Source organism: Diadema antillarum, unplaced genomic scaffold (genome assembly GCF_040938485.1).
Source record: "Diadema antillarum isolate AM-2024a unplaced genomic scaffold, OU_Dant_1.0 scf00000014, whole genome shotgun sequence".
Classification (NCBI taxonomy): domain Eukaryota; kingdom Metazoa; phylum Echinodermata; class Echinoidea; order Diadematoida; family Diadematidae; genus Diadema; species Diadema antillarum.
In genome coordinates, this window is record NW_027270903.1 from 6,905,169 (window position 1) to 6,922,195 (window position 17,027).

A 17,027-nucleotide genomic window follows, 5' to 3' on the forward strand; every position below is an offset into this window, starting at 1 on the left:
GGACGATTTTTTCTTTATAGTCAGCAGAGGTAATATGTATAAGCTTATGTCTTCTTCTTTTTTTTTTCGTGGAAAATTGAGCAAAGAAATGAGATTCCATGCCAGCCCGGTGCTCTACCGACTGAGTTATAGAAAGCCCTAGTTCAGTGTCCGTCCCAGAAACCCTAAATTCTCAATGCTCGAATGGTCAGAAGCTATAGCAGTGTGTTTGTGTGTGACACACACGTACACACTTGAACCTGGCAAAAACCCGAAGAATAATTCAACTTGGGGATATAAATGCGAGGGATCACCGAAGTGATGCAGCTTTTTGAGTATGTAACAAACGCAAACAGAAAAACTGACCAGAATGAATATTATTTATCAGTGGAAAATTGAGCAAAGAAAATGGGATTTTATCGGGATCTTTTTTTTAAATAAAACTCTATGTAAGAGAAAGAGGGGATCACGCAATGGGAAGAAACTTGTGAGGAATGACAGACAACACGCAAGTATACGACCAGCTCACAACAGGGTATCAACACCTACGCGAGTGCGTCTATACGTCCTTGATGCAAGATGAAAATGCGTGCACGTCCCTGCCGAATTCAACATGTCAGTATACAGGCTTAACTTTTTGAACCGTCCCCTGGCACCCAGTTCACGTCTGGCCGAGGGAGTGCCGATCTACGCCCTGATCAATGTTTTCACTAGGACTGTACATAGTGAAGGCACTGAAAAGTTTAAAGGGCATGTTTCACTGAAATGTGAAATTGCTAAGAACATTGCAGAAATACGAAGTTTATAATATATAACATAAAATGTGCTCAAAAAATGTGAGCTTGGTCCCAATAACATTTGAAGATTAGACGAAGCGGTGACGTCATCTAACCATACCTATTGCTGCCCCCTTGATGCCTATATCAACAAACAAACAAAAAATGTCCTAAAATCATCTCTACGCATTTTCTTGTCTTCGGCCCACCGGCTATAATCACTTCGCTACTATTCTGCTACTATATTATAGTCAAAGGAATAGTTCCATGCGCTTCTTCTTCTTCTTCTTCTTCTTTTTCTCTTTCTTTCTTTCTTTCTTCTTCTTCTTCTTCTTCTTCTTCTTCTTCACTATCATTATCATAATCATCATGGTCTAAGGAAAGGAAACTTGTATAGGAGGGAATATTTTGTGTGAAAGCAAATGATAGCGTATAATGAGACAAAATGGCGTAATTTTTATACCCAACAATATGCAAAATTTGTTATTGAATTTTCTGATCCGCTCATTCTTCGGTTTCGGTCCTGAAATAAGAAAGTCAACTAAAACACCGAGTAGATTTTAACGTTACACACTGCTACATTCATCTAGGGTGTATCTTCTTGCCTTTTTTTTTTTTTACACAAATCACATGTAGACAGAACATAACCGACACTCTGTTTGTATTTCCTTTGATGTAAAATCATTATCCTTATTATTCCATAATCATTATGATAGGTTTCCGAGAGATTTCGCCTTCTATGGACAGAGACAATTGCTACATTTCACATAAATAAGTCAATTCCATCATACTATTATTTTCTCGGATACTAGTATCCTGTTTGGTGTTATACTAGAGTTGGACATAAAAAAATGAAGCATACAATTGCGGCAGTTCCAGTATACGGTTTGAAATCTGTGAAAATAGTTCCGTTTCCCTGAGGTTCTTACCACATGTTTTTCGGAGCAAGAGGTAAACTTTCGGGGCTATTTAGGTATAACCCATTGTTAGTTTGCTTTTCATCTAAATTAATAAGTGAAATCAAACACACCCATAAGTATTTTCTGTTTGTTATTGATTTTGTTTGCATTTATTTGTGTTACCGATTTGCAACCTTCCCATTTCTAAGAAAACCAGCTTGGGATGTTGTTGGATAGATTGATCTGTATCTTACTCGGTCAATCAAAAACATGGTTCAAAATGTGTGTGTGTCTGTCTGTCTGTCTGTCTGTCTGTTTTACTTCAATAATTTATGTCTAAACTATAAGCCAAGATGACTGCTTCAATATGGTGCTTTATTGAGATTTCAAAGAAAATATAAGTTGCCATGCGATGTCTTTCACTAGACGTTACCTTGCACATGAGTTAATATAATAATGAAAAGCAAAATAGAGGAACTTTTCGACGTTGAAAAAAAAGGAGAAAAAAAGGAGAAGCATCACATTATCAGGCACGTTCCAATAGTATTTACAATATTCATTTTATTTGCGTATTTACAAAATACTTGATACCAGACAGTAACATGAAAGATATCTGAATAATCCTGTTATTCTTTCTCATTTATGGCAAAATTAACTCAATACCTATAAAGCTAAATTCTGATGACTTTCGCAGAGATTAAAGCCAATGTCATCACATTTCCTGAATTTCACCGTCATAAAAAAAAAAATATAATGATGACAATCATGATAATGATAATAATAATAATAATAATAATAATAATAATGATAATAATAATAATAATAATAATAATGATAATAATAATAATAATAATAATAATGATAATAATAATAATAAGCCCCAACCTTACTGCTGCCAAATATTGGGATGTGTATCTATACAGGCAATGATAGTGGCGGATCAAGAAATGTTGTAAAGGGGGGGGGGGGCGAATAGAATATTTGTATTGTCTCCATTATAGTCACCATGACAAAGATGTGTCACTGCACTTGCGTTTTATAGGTTTACAAGGAAAAAGAGGTGGTTTAGACAGAAGGAAAGTACGCATAAAACTCTATACAACTCTTCATATTCGACAACAGTCACCCGACAAATAGAAGTGATTAGCTGTACCCGTCTGTGGGTGTTTTTTTTTTTCTTTTAAAGGAGGTATTCCCTCAAGTCATGCTCGCAAATGTAATAAACAGGTACAATTTATGGATATGAAGAAACAAGGCGCAAGGTTATCATAAAAAACATTTTTTTTTCGAATAAGAATTTCTAAATGCGATCCAAATCGTAATATTGATTTCTGTGGAAATAAACTCAGAAAAGCGCAGTCATGACCACACAACACTGTAAACTTCACCTGTGCACTTTCTCATTTGTTTTGTACTAAATTGTTATTCATTATCACTTCCTCTCTTACCAAAACAACAAAAAGCTAAACAAAGAAAAAACAAGCAAACATTTTGCATACCTCGTGTCAAGGTCGTATGTGTTTCAGTCCTCTAATAGACTTCCGTTTCCTTTCGAACGATCAATTATAAATCGTTTAAATAAAATGCCCCATGGCAGTATCATTAACGCTGGTCAAAGCAAAATTCTATTACATGACGTCGGTTGCGTAATTAAGAAAGTAACAACGGCTTTGCTTGTATAGGGCCTACGTAACGGATTTCGGTGGGGGGTCAAATAACTGTTAAACCGTAAAGTTTACGTAGTATTGATTTTATTCAATTTCCTGCCATTCAATTTGTCTGATTATTATACAGCATTTTTTTAAGACACCGATATTTCACTGATACGAACCAACATAACATTGGTGCTTCATTCAACGCCAAATTTTACTTTAACGAGAAGTTGTTGTCATGAAGAGGTACCAGAATGGTGAAAATATCATTATCGTTGCTGTAGTCTGAAAGTCATGGTTTCACAAGTTGTCTGATTTTTGCGACGGAGGTTCTTGCCACATAGGCCTACTGAAGTGACCAAAATCGTTAATGTTAATTGATGGTACCAATAAATTCATAGGCCCTAACGCTAGACATGTCAAAGATGTCGGCATGAAAATGTCTTCTGAATTATATGGAGGGTTTTTATGCAAAATTGGATATAGCTATTTTTTCAATAGATATTTTAAAGTTCATGGTATAATCACTAAAAGGAGGATCGTTTCAATGTCGATTCCATGGGTTATTTCTAGAAAGTTGAAGTTAATGGCGGATTTGAGAGGTTAAATAATGATCGGATGCTGGAAGAGTAGACGGGTTGCATCTTCCTTCCTAATTACGTCATTTCCGACCATTTTGTATACATTGTGTGCAAATTAGCAAAACCATTGACGCGGCTTTAACATATTACATCCGGTTCAATGCCGCTTTCTCTTCCGGGTCTACCTGCATTCCACTTCCCATTTTGTTAAATCGGTTAACCGCTGATCTACCACTATCACTTCAGCGACTTCCTTTCTTTTTTTAATCACATATGACAGAGATTTTGAGGTTTCGGCCCTCAAATACCGTATAGCCTTCTTCAATAAACCTCTTGCTAATGTCAGAGGGGAGAAATCCGTTTCCGGGTAATTACCCCAAGAGGGTAATAATTACCCCCACCCCCAACCCCACCACCACCCACCCCGGCTAAATACTGATGAGATTAAGGATATTTGTGAGGAAATCGATAAGAAATTAATGGTTGAGGGGTTAGAGAAAATGGTAACTGTTAATCATGTTAGAGAGGGTATAGCAAAATTGAAAAGTGGTAAAAGTGGGGGCGATGAGGGTATGTATTCTGATCATGTCATAAATGGAACAAACTTTCTGATTGTTTGGTTGACATGTTTATTTAATTGTATGGTAGTTCATGGAGACTGCCCTACCAGCATGTCATGGAAGGACCGAAGGATACCGAAGGATAAAAGGATACCGAAGGATAAAAGAAAATCTTTGGTTTGTTCAGATAATTATAGAGCCATTACTCTCAGCAGTATTATTGGAAAGGTATTTGATTGGGTGATTTTATTTTTGGAAAAAGATCATTTGAGTACTTCTGATATGCAATTTGGATTTAAAGGGCACTCATCAACAACTCAGTGCACATTTGTTATGTCTGAGGTTATTTCTTATTATAATTACAACAGAAGTGATGTATATGTCATGTTATTAGATGCATCTAAGGCATTTGATAGGGTGAATTATTCAGTACTTTTTAGAAAGCTGTTGCAAAGGAATATATCTCCGGCAATTTTGAGGGTGTTGGTGAGTTTATATATTAATCAAATGTTACATGTAAGATGGGGTTTAAAATGTTCAGATAGATTTTCTGTGCAGAATGGAGTAAAACAGGGTGGGGTACTATCCCCTGTATTGTTTTTGGTATATGTTGATGATTTGTTTTTAAGACTTCAGGAGAGTGGAATTGGATGTACAATGGGTGACAGTTATGCAGGCTGTCTGGGCTATGCAGATGATTTGTCACTATTAGCTCCAACAAAAAGGGGTTTACAAAAGTTGATAGATATATGTGAAAATTATGCTCAAGAACATAATACATTATTTAATGGTAAGAAGAGTCAGTTTTTGATTTTTAAGGGAAGAGGCAACCCATCCATAGATTGCCAAGTTATAGTTAATGGTACTTCTGTCTCAAATATTCAAAAGGCTACTCATTTGGGACATTGTTTGAGTACTGTTGATCAGGAAAGTTGTGTACATGAAGCCATTGCTCAGTTTTGGAGAAGTTTTAAAATTTTCAGATCTGATTTTGGACATATTTACTCATCTTTACAGTGTCAGATTTTTAAGCAATACTGCTGTAGCTTTTATGGTTCACCTATTTGGTCTGTCTTGAGTAAGGGATTTAGTGATATTTGTATTGCATGGAGAAAGGCTCTGAGAAAGATATGGAAGATAAGTAATAGAACTCATTGTGATTTTGTGGCTGAATTATCTAATAGTGTTCCCCTTGAGCAAAAGCTCGTACAGATTTTCATGAGATTTCATAGCAAAGCACTTCACTTTGGTTCCAATCTGCTGAAATCTACCATTAGGGTTGCATGCCTAAATCCGAATTCTATTTTTTGTAGTAATGTGAAGGAGGCTGAGCGCCTTAATGTTGGGTATAATAATACTAGTTTAAATATAGACAGTGAGTTACAGTGTAAAGCCCAGTCAGTGAGGGATTTAGTAGACATTAGGGATGGGGTCAAACATTGTGATCTTTTTAATCGAACTGAATTATGTGAAATTATTGATTCTTTGTGTTTTGACTTGAAATGTGATTTTTAAATCTGTCAACATTTTTTTTGTCATGTTTATTTATTGTATATGTGATTTCTATGTTATTAATTGATTGCCTTTAATTGTGCGAATAAAAGATATATATATATATATATATATATATATATATATATATATATATCTGATCAGTGGTAAGGTTAGAGTAAAGGGTTAGGGGTTTGCGTTAGGGTTAGGATTAGGTTCAGGATTAGGATTAGGATTAGGGCCAGAGGAAGGGTCCGGGGTAATTGCACATGGGGTAATTGCCCTAGACCCGAAAAATCAAGTATGAAACGTTAGCAAGCCAGCGGATTATGTTTGCTGAGTGTAACAAGACGGCTAACTAGTATAACCCGTGCTCGCTCAGCTCGTTTTCACAGCAGGCGGCTGTGAGAAAGACTACAAGCGCTGCTCGTCAAGGATATAGCAGGAAAGGGAGTTGCTTGTTGCAATCCATAACGTTTCTACTTTACACCATTTCTGAGTATGACAATTTTGCAATGGAGAATGGAATATACAAAGTATCCAGGAAACGGGATATTGACTTGAAGAGTTTTATTGCAAAATGGGCTAAGCGCCATTTTTAAACATTTCAAAGTAAGTTTAGCATCAGATAGAGCAAAATTAAACATTTCACCCTTAACAACTTAACATTATACAAAGAATATTCTAGAAGTTTAATGACTAAAATATCCTGTCTTTTCTCATTATTTTCTTTGTTTGTAGCACCTATAATCACAAATATCTCAACTTAATAACAATGGACTTAGCTCGTTTTGCGATAAAACGCTTCACTTTATCTTTATCCCCCCCCCCCAAAAAAAAAGGAAAGAAGAAGAATCGATAAATACCTCGTAAACAAAAAAATAGGGGGAAAGGTTGAGGATACAACAAATGAGTTTTCCACAGCAGACAGATGCCGACGATTACTAGTAATTCATTTCACTTATCACGTGGTTAGGATTCTACTAAATACAAATGGCAATGAAGGTACGGGCTGTTAGGAGATGGTCTACTCTCAGCACTATGAATGTTCATAACGCCTTGAGCAGGTTATGTCTCTGACGAGTGGAAACATTGAGAAAGAATGGGGAAGGAGATGTGTTCTACAGGAATAGTGAGATTAAAGCTAAAATGAAACTTTCTTCCTACTATTTTGTTTTGATTGTTTTTTCTTTTTCTTTCGTATAACGGCAGCCAAATGAAATGATAGAGTATTTTACAAGGGTTCCAGAGAATTTAATTCAATTCAATTCACTGTATTGATCATCATAAACACAGAAGTATATCAGTATGTACCGTGTCAAATGTGATCCCCTTTATAGAGTTGAATCTATGCAGGCCTACAACGCGGAGATTCAGGGTCAAATTCAGTATACTCAAAGTAAAGCATCAGATTAAATACACAAATGCAATGAAACTTGGAAACATTCTATACATACAGCCTAACTATAATGAAGCACACCAACATGATGTGTGTCAATGTTTCTATAGCTAAAAGGAAATCTATTTTCAGATAAACACTAATTCTGTGTAGTTTAACCAATCAAATTTTCCCTGTTTCACTGTACATTTTTTTTACTTCACTGATTTCTTTTTTGATATGTAGAATATGAAACATTGGCTAAGGACAGCAAAGGAATAAGACAGAAAAGGGGAAAACACCAAGGATTTTAAAGACTGATGATACCAAATTGTCGTATGATGAACTTTTGTCTAAAGAGTAAATGCATTTCCCCGCAAAATTTTCGTAATTTAAAGAGAATATGAAAATATGGTTAACAGAATGGTTGAAAAATGCAAACGACTTAATATTCAACCTGTTTTATTTAAATATAGTGTAGAAGAATGTATAACGTGAATTGCGCATGCGTAAAGTGCCACGCTTTCGACAGCGCATGTTGATGGCAAAAACCTGTCAGCTGAGACGGTTTCGCGCGCTACACTCCTGACACTCTACATTGGAGTAAAGAAGAAAACACACACACACAAACACACACACACACACACACACACACACACACACACATGTTATTTGAAACATTCGGTGTGTTTTCCTGTCCCTATTCTCGGGCTACTTCTCTCCTTTTCTTGAGGAAAGTTTTGACAGACAAATCGGTGTCAGTGGCTGGATTTCCTGTCTATAGAATGATTTGGAAACCAGACCGACACTCTCTTCATATGATGTAGGTATAATCATAGGATTAGACTTTACAACGCATGTGTATGTGTATGTGTGTGTGTGTGTTTGTGTGTGTATATGTGTGTGATATGTGCTGTGTGTGTGTGTGTGTGTGTGTGTGTGTGTGTGTGTGTGTAAAGGAAAGAAATATATATCCATTCCTATCAACTCGAGGTATTTGATATTGAAGTTGCTGAAAAACAAATAATATCATTGATATATATGACGATTTTGTTTTGTAACGAATGCCGGCCGTATCATTAAAAAGATTTTATTGTTCTCTATTTTATAAAGGCCTTACTTGAAACTATCTGTAATGTGTTTTTTTTTTCTTTTTGGTTTCAAACTCTTCATTTGTAAAATTCCATATGTAAAGTCATTTATCTTTGTAGACATATCAGCTCTAAAGGCTGCGATTTTTATGAGATTATATCTATGTATATACATAATAATATATGTCATTAAAAAGTTTTACGAGATATATGAAAAATTTGGATTTGAATTTGAATTTGAACTTCTGACTTTGATATACTGTACTAAAACCCTATGTTATATTTTTGGAACCCACATCCTACAAGCTCTGCTTTTTAGTGGGTTCCTCATATTACACGTTGATTATATGTCCTTATACATTTGTGCATTATTGGTTCAAACTGACCATTGTGTGAAAAACATTTCTGCTTCAAATCAAATGGAATATAAAACTTGTACGAAATGTGGAATATGGAACGTGAATAAAAAAAAAAAAATCCATTTTTTTGGTGATTTCCAGACAATTTTCTCTTAAAGGCATATATATATATATATATATATGCTCATGTAACGATGTGTTTTTTTATTTTTATTGTCAAATTGTTTTAGTTATTGTTGGCGTTAGGTGAGTCCACACGTTTGATTAAAAAGCTACAGGAAATTTGGCCATTTCAGAAAGAGCTGCAATGTCCGAGCTTTCTCCGTCCGTCCGACAATGTCCGAGGGGGATTCAGACCTGTGGCGACTATAGAGCTACCAGTGAACGAAAACAAAACACCTCCTTCCTTCCACTTCCCGATCGCTCCACCACCCTTCTTCACAAAGGAGCGGAAAGACCCGAATGGAACCTTGAGAATCACTAAAATAGGCGTTGCAGCTTCCGCTTTTGCCCCGAGATTCTTATCATCTGTCATATACCAAGTATCCCAGCCAAGCTGCAGCAGCCGAGGGGAGGTATACTAACCGAAGTATACCCGGTATCTCCAGTTGAAGAGTTCAATGTGTAGCTGTCTGTTTGTCAGTAGAATAATGTCGGTTTATAAACTTTATTAACTTTTTTACACACACATACACACAAACAATCAATGGCTTTGAGTGCGACAGAGTCAGACAAAAAAAAAGCTACTATTTGGAAACTTAATAATTAGTCATTAAACTTTCTTCACAATTCGTCCGTCAACTTTTCTGTGACGTTGAATCAAACTGTGTTCATTGACACAGAGCTCTTCAATTATCACGTACAAAGCACGAACGATGAATGGTCATGAGATCAACACGCCGTAATGTAAATTACGGTTTAATGTTCATTTCACTTCATAATGTTCATTTCACTTCATTTCATTTCATTTCATTTCATTTCATTTTAGACATTCCTAGCTTTCATCACTCAACTATTATGATTAGAATTAGGTGATCCGAGTATCCTCTCGGATCACCTTCTGTATCTGTACTGATTCTTTATTCTTCTTTCTTTGTTTCTTTCTTTATTTCTCCTCAAAAGTTGTGCAGAGGTTAGCTCAGAAAGTGCTATGCCTATCAAGTTCAAACTTATACCATGTATGTATCGTGTCCCAAAGACGACAGATCAAGTAAAATCATTGTGATCAGTTGACCGTGACGTCACTATGACGTCATTATATGAAAACACATTCTCAATCATATCTCATTAATGGGATGGAATTTTTAAATGAAATTTACGTCACATATATTTCAAGTCAAGCGAATTCTATTCATATTGTCAAAATTTATATTTTCTCTTAAAACGTGCGCGTACGCGCGCGTTGAAATATTTGTATGCTCCAATCAAGCCCAAAATTTTTTTGCACACGTTTCAGACCATTTAGAGCATTTTTTGAAAAAATGAAAAAATCGGACGGACGCGTACGCGCGCGCGCATATACGCACGCACAGCTCATATGCAATCGAAATTTCCCATTTTTTTCACTGTGATCAGATGTCTGAAATGTGAAGGAATATTTCTACCAAGTTTCAAGTCAATCCGACTCAATATGACGTCATACGGGCCCGTCAAAGTTGAAATTCCGCGCGCGCGTCAATGGCGATAGACAGTGCAACTATGCCAAAAAACCGCAAATCTTAAATCCGATTTTACTCGTCAGGATGGACGGTGACCCCCCATTTCCTTTACATATTCTGAAAGCTGATGAGTTGTATATGTCATTTCATGGGTTGGCGATGCTGAAAAAATGATTAAAAGATATCAAATTTCTTAATAAAGTAAAAAAAGTAAATTTTCAAAATGACGTCATCAAATTTCAAGTTTACTCGAGCGTATCTCACTTATCCTTTGCCAATTTTCACCCAAATTTCAATATGTTGTAGCTTATGAAATGCTCTTTCATAAATTAAATACACAATTTTCATTAGATGACGACATCACCTCGAAAAAATGGATTGAAGGTAACCTTGTCAAATTTGACCAGTTTACGTGTAATCTCTATGGGAGTGCAATTTTTATGGAAATGAAAATTGACATGACTATCTTTATCGAGCACTAGCTCACTTATGCTTTAGTGAATTTCTCTAAGGTTTTAATATGTTGTAGCTGAGACGTAGGGCTATCGTAAGTGTGCCCTTTGTTTTTTCATACGTTGTCGGGATCACGTGAAAAAACTTGGTTGAAATTAAAGTTTATCTTCGATGTATTGAGATATTCCTTTCTTTTTGCAACTTTATGTGCAATAACTCAAGAAAAACATACCCTATCACCACCATATTTTGCACATGTTTAGTTCATGTCACGAACATTATTTCATAAAATAACAACTACTTGATCAGACGCCATCTTGGGTATGTAAATTAGGGTCAAAGGTCATAAATGTTTCATCCTGTATCTTGGTGAATACATGACCTATCTTTCCCATATTTTGCACACGTAAAATCCATGTTACAGGGATCATTTCATAAAATAACCACTTTTTGCTCAGATGCCATCTTGTCTGTGCAAAGTGGGGTCAAAGGTCATATGTACTTCTTTTTCTATGTTCGCTATGACGTGTTATCTCTATGGGAGGGAATTTTTTAGATGTGAAAATTGACATGACTCTCTTTATCGAGCACTATCTTACTTATGCTTCGGTGAATTTCTCTCAGATTTTGATATGTTGTAGCTGAGACTTTGCAGTATCAGGACTCGAATCATTGATAAAAAAAATCGGATCACCTTAATTTGTCAGTGATGACAAATTACAATCTCTAGTTTCGACTTGAGTTTACCTCGTAACCCCGCCATCCCCTCTTCCATAGTGTGTGTAGTGTATATTTGATTTACTCTGTCCCACCCAAGATCTTTGAGCGCCTTTGTCATTGCACGGACAAGAGTTATCACTGGCACTGAAGGAGTTAATCACTATGGTCAATGTTGGGACGAGTAGGCCTATAAGAAAGTAAGGGAAACATTCACTGCACATGTCACATTCCAGCTGCCAGAGATTCTCACAATTCTGTCTAGTTTACAGAGAGTTTCAGGAAAATTTCAGACATGCATTCAAACGTTTATTCATCTTTTTTTTCACAGAAAATAGTAGGCAAAAACAATGACAAAAAATGGATTGCTTGAAAAAGAGGTTGTCTCCTGTGATAATTCATTCACCACTTATTCTAATAGAAAACTTTTTTTAATGTAAAGATATAATGATGTCGCCCTTGTGTTCTTGGATAGTTGGTAGAGATAAGATACCTTATTTTTGTTTGTTTCTGGGTTTTGTTGTTGTTGTTGTTGATAGGCCTACAATAACTTGTTGAATATGAATTACGTACCAGTATTCACTGTAATTCGATGTGAATGAGGCAGCTTGAATTAAGCCCATAATTATTTCCGCAATGCCAAGAAAGAAAGAAAAAAGTGGCAATTTCGTTGCAATTCAAAGTAAATTGAATACTACTGCTGATATTAGGGAGGGGAAATTACCCATTGTAAGCCGAGCTTGACTTACATTGTATATGTCATTGCAGGTGTTGTTGAAAGGAAAGAAAATTGATACTTGCGGAAATAAACATAACGTACAGGAAAATGAGCAACAGGTAATATTCTTTATTCACGTGCACGAGGTGTTCATATAATGTCCTTTCGATGGTACGTGACCTGTCTAGAGTGTTCGAGTTCGTGTGCGTGTGATCCTAAGCGTAATTTGTTTCCGTTGTCTGATTATTAATCATGCCTGTCTGAAGTCCGCCCTCACTCGTTAAAAAAAGAACAAGAACAAAAACAAGGATGTGTTAAGGTAGCCGTGTGTGTAAAATATCTGTGCTACCATCAAATGCATTTTATGATGCGCACCATTGGAAAGTATCCCTCATGATGCGATTTTTGGCGGCTTCGTAAATATGCGGGATTGCATTGATGCAAGTACGTATAACACGAGCCTCCGCTTGTCGTACCCTCACACCCAAACATCTATCCATCGATCTAGCCTTTCTTTCTCTCTTTCTCTCTCTCTCTGTCTATTTCCACCGAGATTGATTACAAGTCTCTTTCTTGTTTTCTTTTCCATTAATTTTTGTTTTCCACTTTAGCTTCTTTTCCTTTCCCGGTTTAGTCTTTCTAGTTTTGATCTTCTTTTGTTCCTCTTTCTCTTTCTTTTTTTCCGTTTCTCTTTTACTACATCATCTCTGTATTCTTCATTTTTTTTTTGTTCTCTATCATTAGGTTGTCTTATTTCTTTTCATATAAAGCCACACTTTGCAACGCTGGTACCTGTTTTTTTAACTGATGAGCATTCAAACAAAAGTTCATAGAAATCATTCATAAGAATAGCTGTTGAAATTAAAAGATTTGTCTGTTCAGTAGAATATGCCATCAAAAAGGTTTGAAACAAATCACGCTTATTTCATAGCGGATACTCACGTGACTCGTCGATGCGACCACGTGACCTCGCCCCTTCCAGTACCGGTGGACTTAAGAAGACGATGAGGCAGGACAGAAACGTGACGTCACAACAAAGGTTACGCAGTGCCATTCTAATGAGGCGCTCCTTACTGACTGATGCCGTAGATAATTCCCAAGACAGTAAAGGTGTAGTGTTCCTGATGAAATGCGTCCCGATATCTCACAAATCTGAAAATTTATTCAGAACCCTAAATACTCTCCCTCTCTAACAAATATTGATATGAATCTCAAGACTCGTGTTGTACTCCTTTAAGATGACTACATAAACATCCGGAGACGGGCGTTGGAATATTGTGTTTTTGCTTTCGTCGATATGGCTGTCCTTTTTTCTGTTAAGGGGGGAAACTTCGAAGTTCAAAGTCCTTTCGAATTTCACCTTAGAAAGTATTCGCAACCCACGGCCCCTTTCTCCACGGGAGATGGGTTTCACAATATGCCAGGAGCAATCAGACGAGAGACTGTGTACAGTCAACCATCCACTAGCCTCTCAACAAACCTAAGACTCCTTCCAGCTGCATATACATACGCACCAACTGACATACATCAATATAGACTCACACACACGATGACTATCATAAACTCGTCTCGTGGTGTGATAAGACCAGCCGTTATTAAATCGAGCGTCGTTCACGCGGTTTTAGTGTTCTCTCTGATCAGATCCGCCAAACACACTTACAGAAATCTTTCTTCTTTCTTTCTCCTTGTCTGTTGTTGTTGTCTCTCATGGAGTTCAGATAAGAGATCTGAGAAATTAAATCTTTGTCAGAATGGTGATATTTTAAGGAGAAAATGACATTCAATCCAAGCTATCCAAAGTCGTCTGACAGAAACACTGGCAGGGCTGACACAAACATACAGCCAACGGTGGACTTAAGCAGGTGGAATAAATGCTGACAGTTTCGGAGCGAAGAAAAGACCAAATATACCGTAGAAGTTAATCGGCAGCGTCCACTTTATCTTTGTCTGAACAAGCGGGCTTGTACAGGAACAGAACGTATGTCTACCACTCCGGAGAACACCATTAGCGTCCCGTGCACCATTTGACAAAACTTTGCAATCGATGCTGCGAACGTTGAACGATGTTGAGATAGCCAATCAGTAAGGAAGGCAATACTCCATTAAGATTGCTGAATCTCCAAGACTGCCTCTCAAGTTGGAGAAATTCCCAAGAAGTCCACAGATGTTCAATTTCTGTTGATGATACCGCGAATTCATAGATTTTCGTCATTCGCCACGGCCAATGTACATGTCTGTAGTTACGCCACACCGCGCTATGGTCATAAGGCACAAAAAAAAAGAAAAAAGAGACGAAAATATTACGCGTTAGTCGCTAAGATATCCTTTGAAACGAACGCGATATTTCTTCCAGTTCACTCATTGAAACTGAGGAAACCGGGATGACAAATTCTTATTCCACCGATTTTCCAAAGATGGCGAAATTGGCCTCCCTTAAGCCAAGCCTCCAAAATGCAACAAGCAGAACGAACAGAATAACGTGGCTGGTTACACACACCTTAGCTACCAGTATAGGTCCAGTCATAGTTGTGCTAAACAATGCCATTTGTTCTCCACTTGGATATACCTCGCTTAGGGGATAGGTCTACCTCTATCGGATGTAAGTTTCCCGTATCCTCTGGTAGCTTCCGATAGCGAGCGGTAGCCCACTCGCAATTATACCATTAGACTGTCACCCTACGTTGACGTGTCCAACAGTTCGCTTTTGACACACGTCAAAAGGTTAACCCTTGGACTTTCTCACCCAAGATAGATCACACATCGTCCTGTTAATGCCAAACGGCGTACGCGCGTCAGTTCTGATGGTATCCTTTCCTGTGGGATTCGATTGGTTAATCAAGTATGCAAATTTGTCACACAGTATTAACCTTCGATGACTCCCACAATAGGACTGCCTATATCTTTAATATCTCTCTTTTAATACTCAGAAGCACACATAGATATATCAATTATCCATGAATACTCATAACGATTACATAATATAGTCCTGTGTATTAGATATAGGTATAGATATACTATATGCATAACAAACATAGTAGTATGTATGTACGTATCTATGTGTTAGGATATAGAACATGTGATTACAGCCATGTAGAATATTGTACATGCCAATCCATCCACTCATTTTGTACACAACCATCTGTAATATCCGTGAAGGCATTCTACGATATGACTTCCTAGTTATGTAGATGTTGGAGATTATTTGGGGGTTACAAGATACACATTTATAATATGTTCAAAACATCACTTATGTACAAAAAGAAAGTAGACATACCGACTTCTTGAGTTGTCACTGACATATTATGTTAAGGGTAATATTATTCCCCTTGCCTTCTGAAAGAGGCAAGTCCAGCGTTCTTTTACAATGCGAGAAAATGGAAATAAGTTTAATTTTCTTTATATTTCTTTCCACCGTTCTACACATGTTACATCACAATCTGTAGTAATCTTCTCAGCAGCAGCAGGAACTAAGTACATGTATAAACTTCAGAAATTCATAACTTTTGAACGGAATATCCGCATTTCCTCAAACTCTCACTGATGTGTTCTGCTAGTATTGCTGCATTCACTCATTCCGCATGTCCATAAAAGGTAGACTTGCCCTTTAATGCGGCACATTTGCAGCGCACCGTTTTCTTTTGTTCTTAGTTTTATTTTTGTCTTTGTTTTTTATAAGAAGAAAGTGTTGATTACTTTGTTTTTAGGACTTTTTTTACTTTTGGGGGATGCAACATGCAAAATAAGATTTTAAACAGTCCTCTTCACTTCCAACGGCCTATATACATCGTTTAATACAACTTGAATTTATTCTATAGTTACGGCTTTGTTTAAAGTTTACTTACTTATTTCATAACAATATAAGCGCATATCTAAACATTTCAAAAGCTTTGTATTTCAGGGGCGGATCCAGCGGGAGAGCACCGGGCATACGCCCCTTCTTTATTTTTTGTTAAAACAAAAGAAACAAAAAGAAAAATAGAGGAGGCACTGCGCCCCCCCCCCCTTTAATTTTGTAAAGGCGCCTCCCCTTTACCGAATTCCTGGGTCCGCCCCATGCCTGCAATTTAAAACCCTGTGTCTGTGATTTCGCATAATTATAGTTCTAAATGGAAAAATGAGTCATGAAATGAAAATGTAAAAGAAAGATGAACAAAAAATATTTTAAAAAATGATTCAGAATCGGAAAAAACCCGACAAACCCGACCACTTGTCTTAAAAGGAGGTGCGACCAATACTCACAGCACAGAAATAATTTCAAAGAAGTGATGTTTGATTGTCTAGGAAATATGATTATATTTTCTCATCATTATCAACATTTTACTTGACCTCTTTATAACAAAAAGAACAAAAGGATATTTACAGCAAGCAGTCACATATTGAATCAAAATTAATCAATTTCAATTTCTGAATCTTAAATACTTAGTACTGGATTTAGACGTATCATGTTACTTTTTTTTTTAATTGGTATACATCACAATCGATTTTGCCTTGATTTCAGATTTCTCGTGCAAGGATACAAGGGTGAAAATAATGACCGAAATCAATAAGTCATTTCGATTTCTGTGCAAATTTGCATTATACTTATGGCATTCAAAGTTAACAGCAGTGGGTTTAAAGCAATTAAAGTGTGTGAGAGAGAGAGAGAGAGAGAGAGAGAGAGAAAGAAAGAAAGAAAGAAAGAAAGGGAGAGATTGGCTTCACTCAGAGTAATTCAT

General features: G+C 36.7%; 1 protein-coding gene across 2 annotated transcripts in view; it reads right to left on the reverse strand.

The window, feature by feature from the left end:
• Window positions 1-14,877, reverse strand: part of LOC139723436 (WAP, Kazal, immunoglobulin, Kunitz and NTR domain-containing protein 1-like) — a 38,254-nt gene extending 23,377 nt beyond the window's left edge. For both annotated transcript variants that reach the window (XM_071634691.1, XM_071634683.1), the window contains exon 1: window positions 13,255-14,877. In XM_071634691.1, the coding sequence (XP_071490792.1) occupies window positions 13,255-13,366 (112 nt within the window). In that variant the 5' untranslated portion in view covers window positions 13,367-14,877. The remainder of the gene's footprint in view (window positions 1-13,254) is intronic.
• Window positions 14,878-17,027: the final 2,150 nt, after the last annotated feature.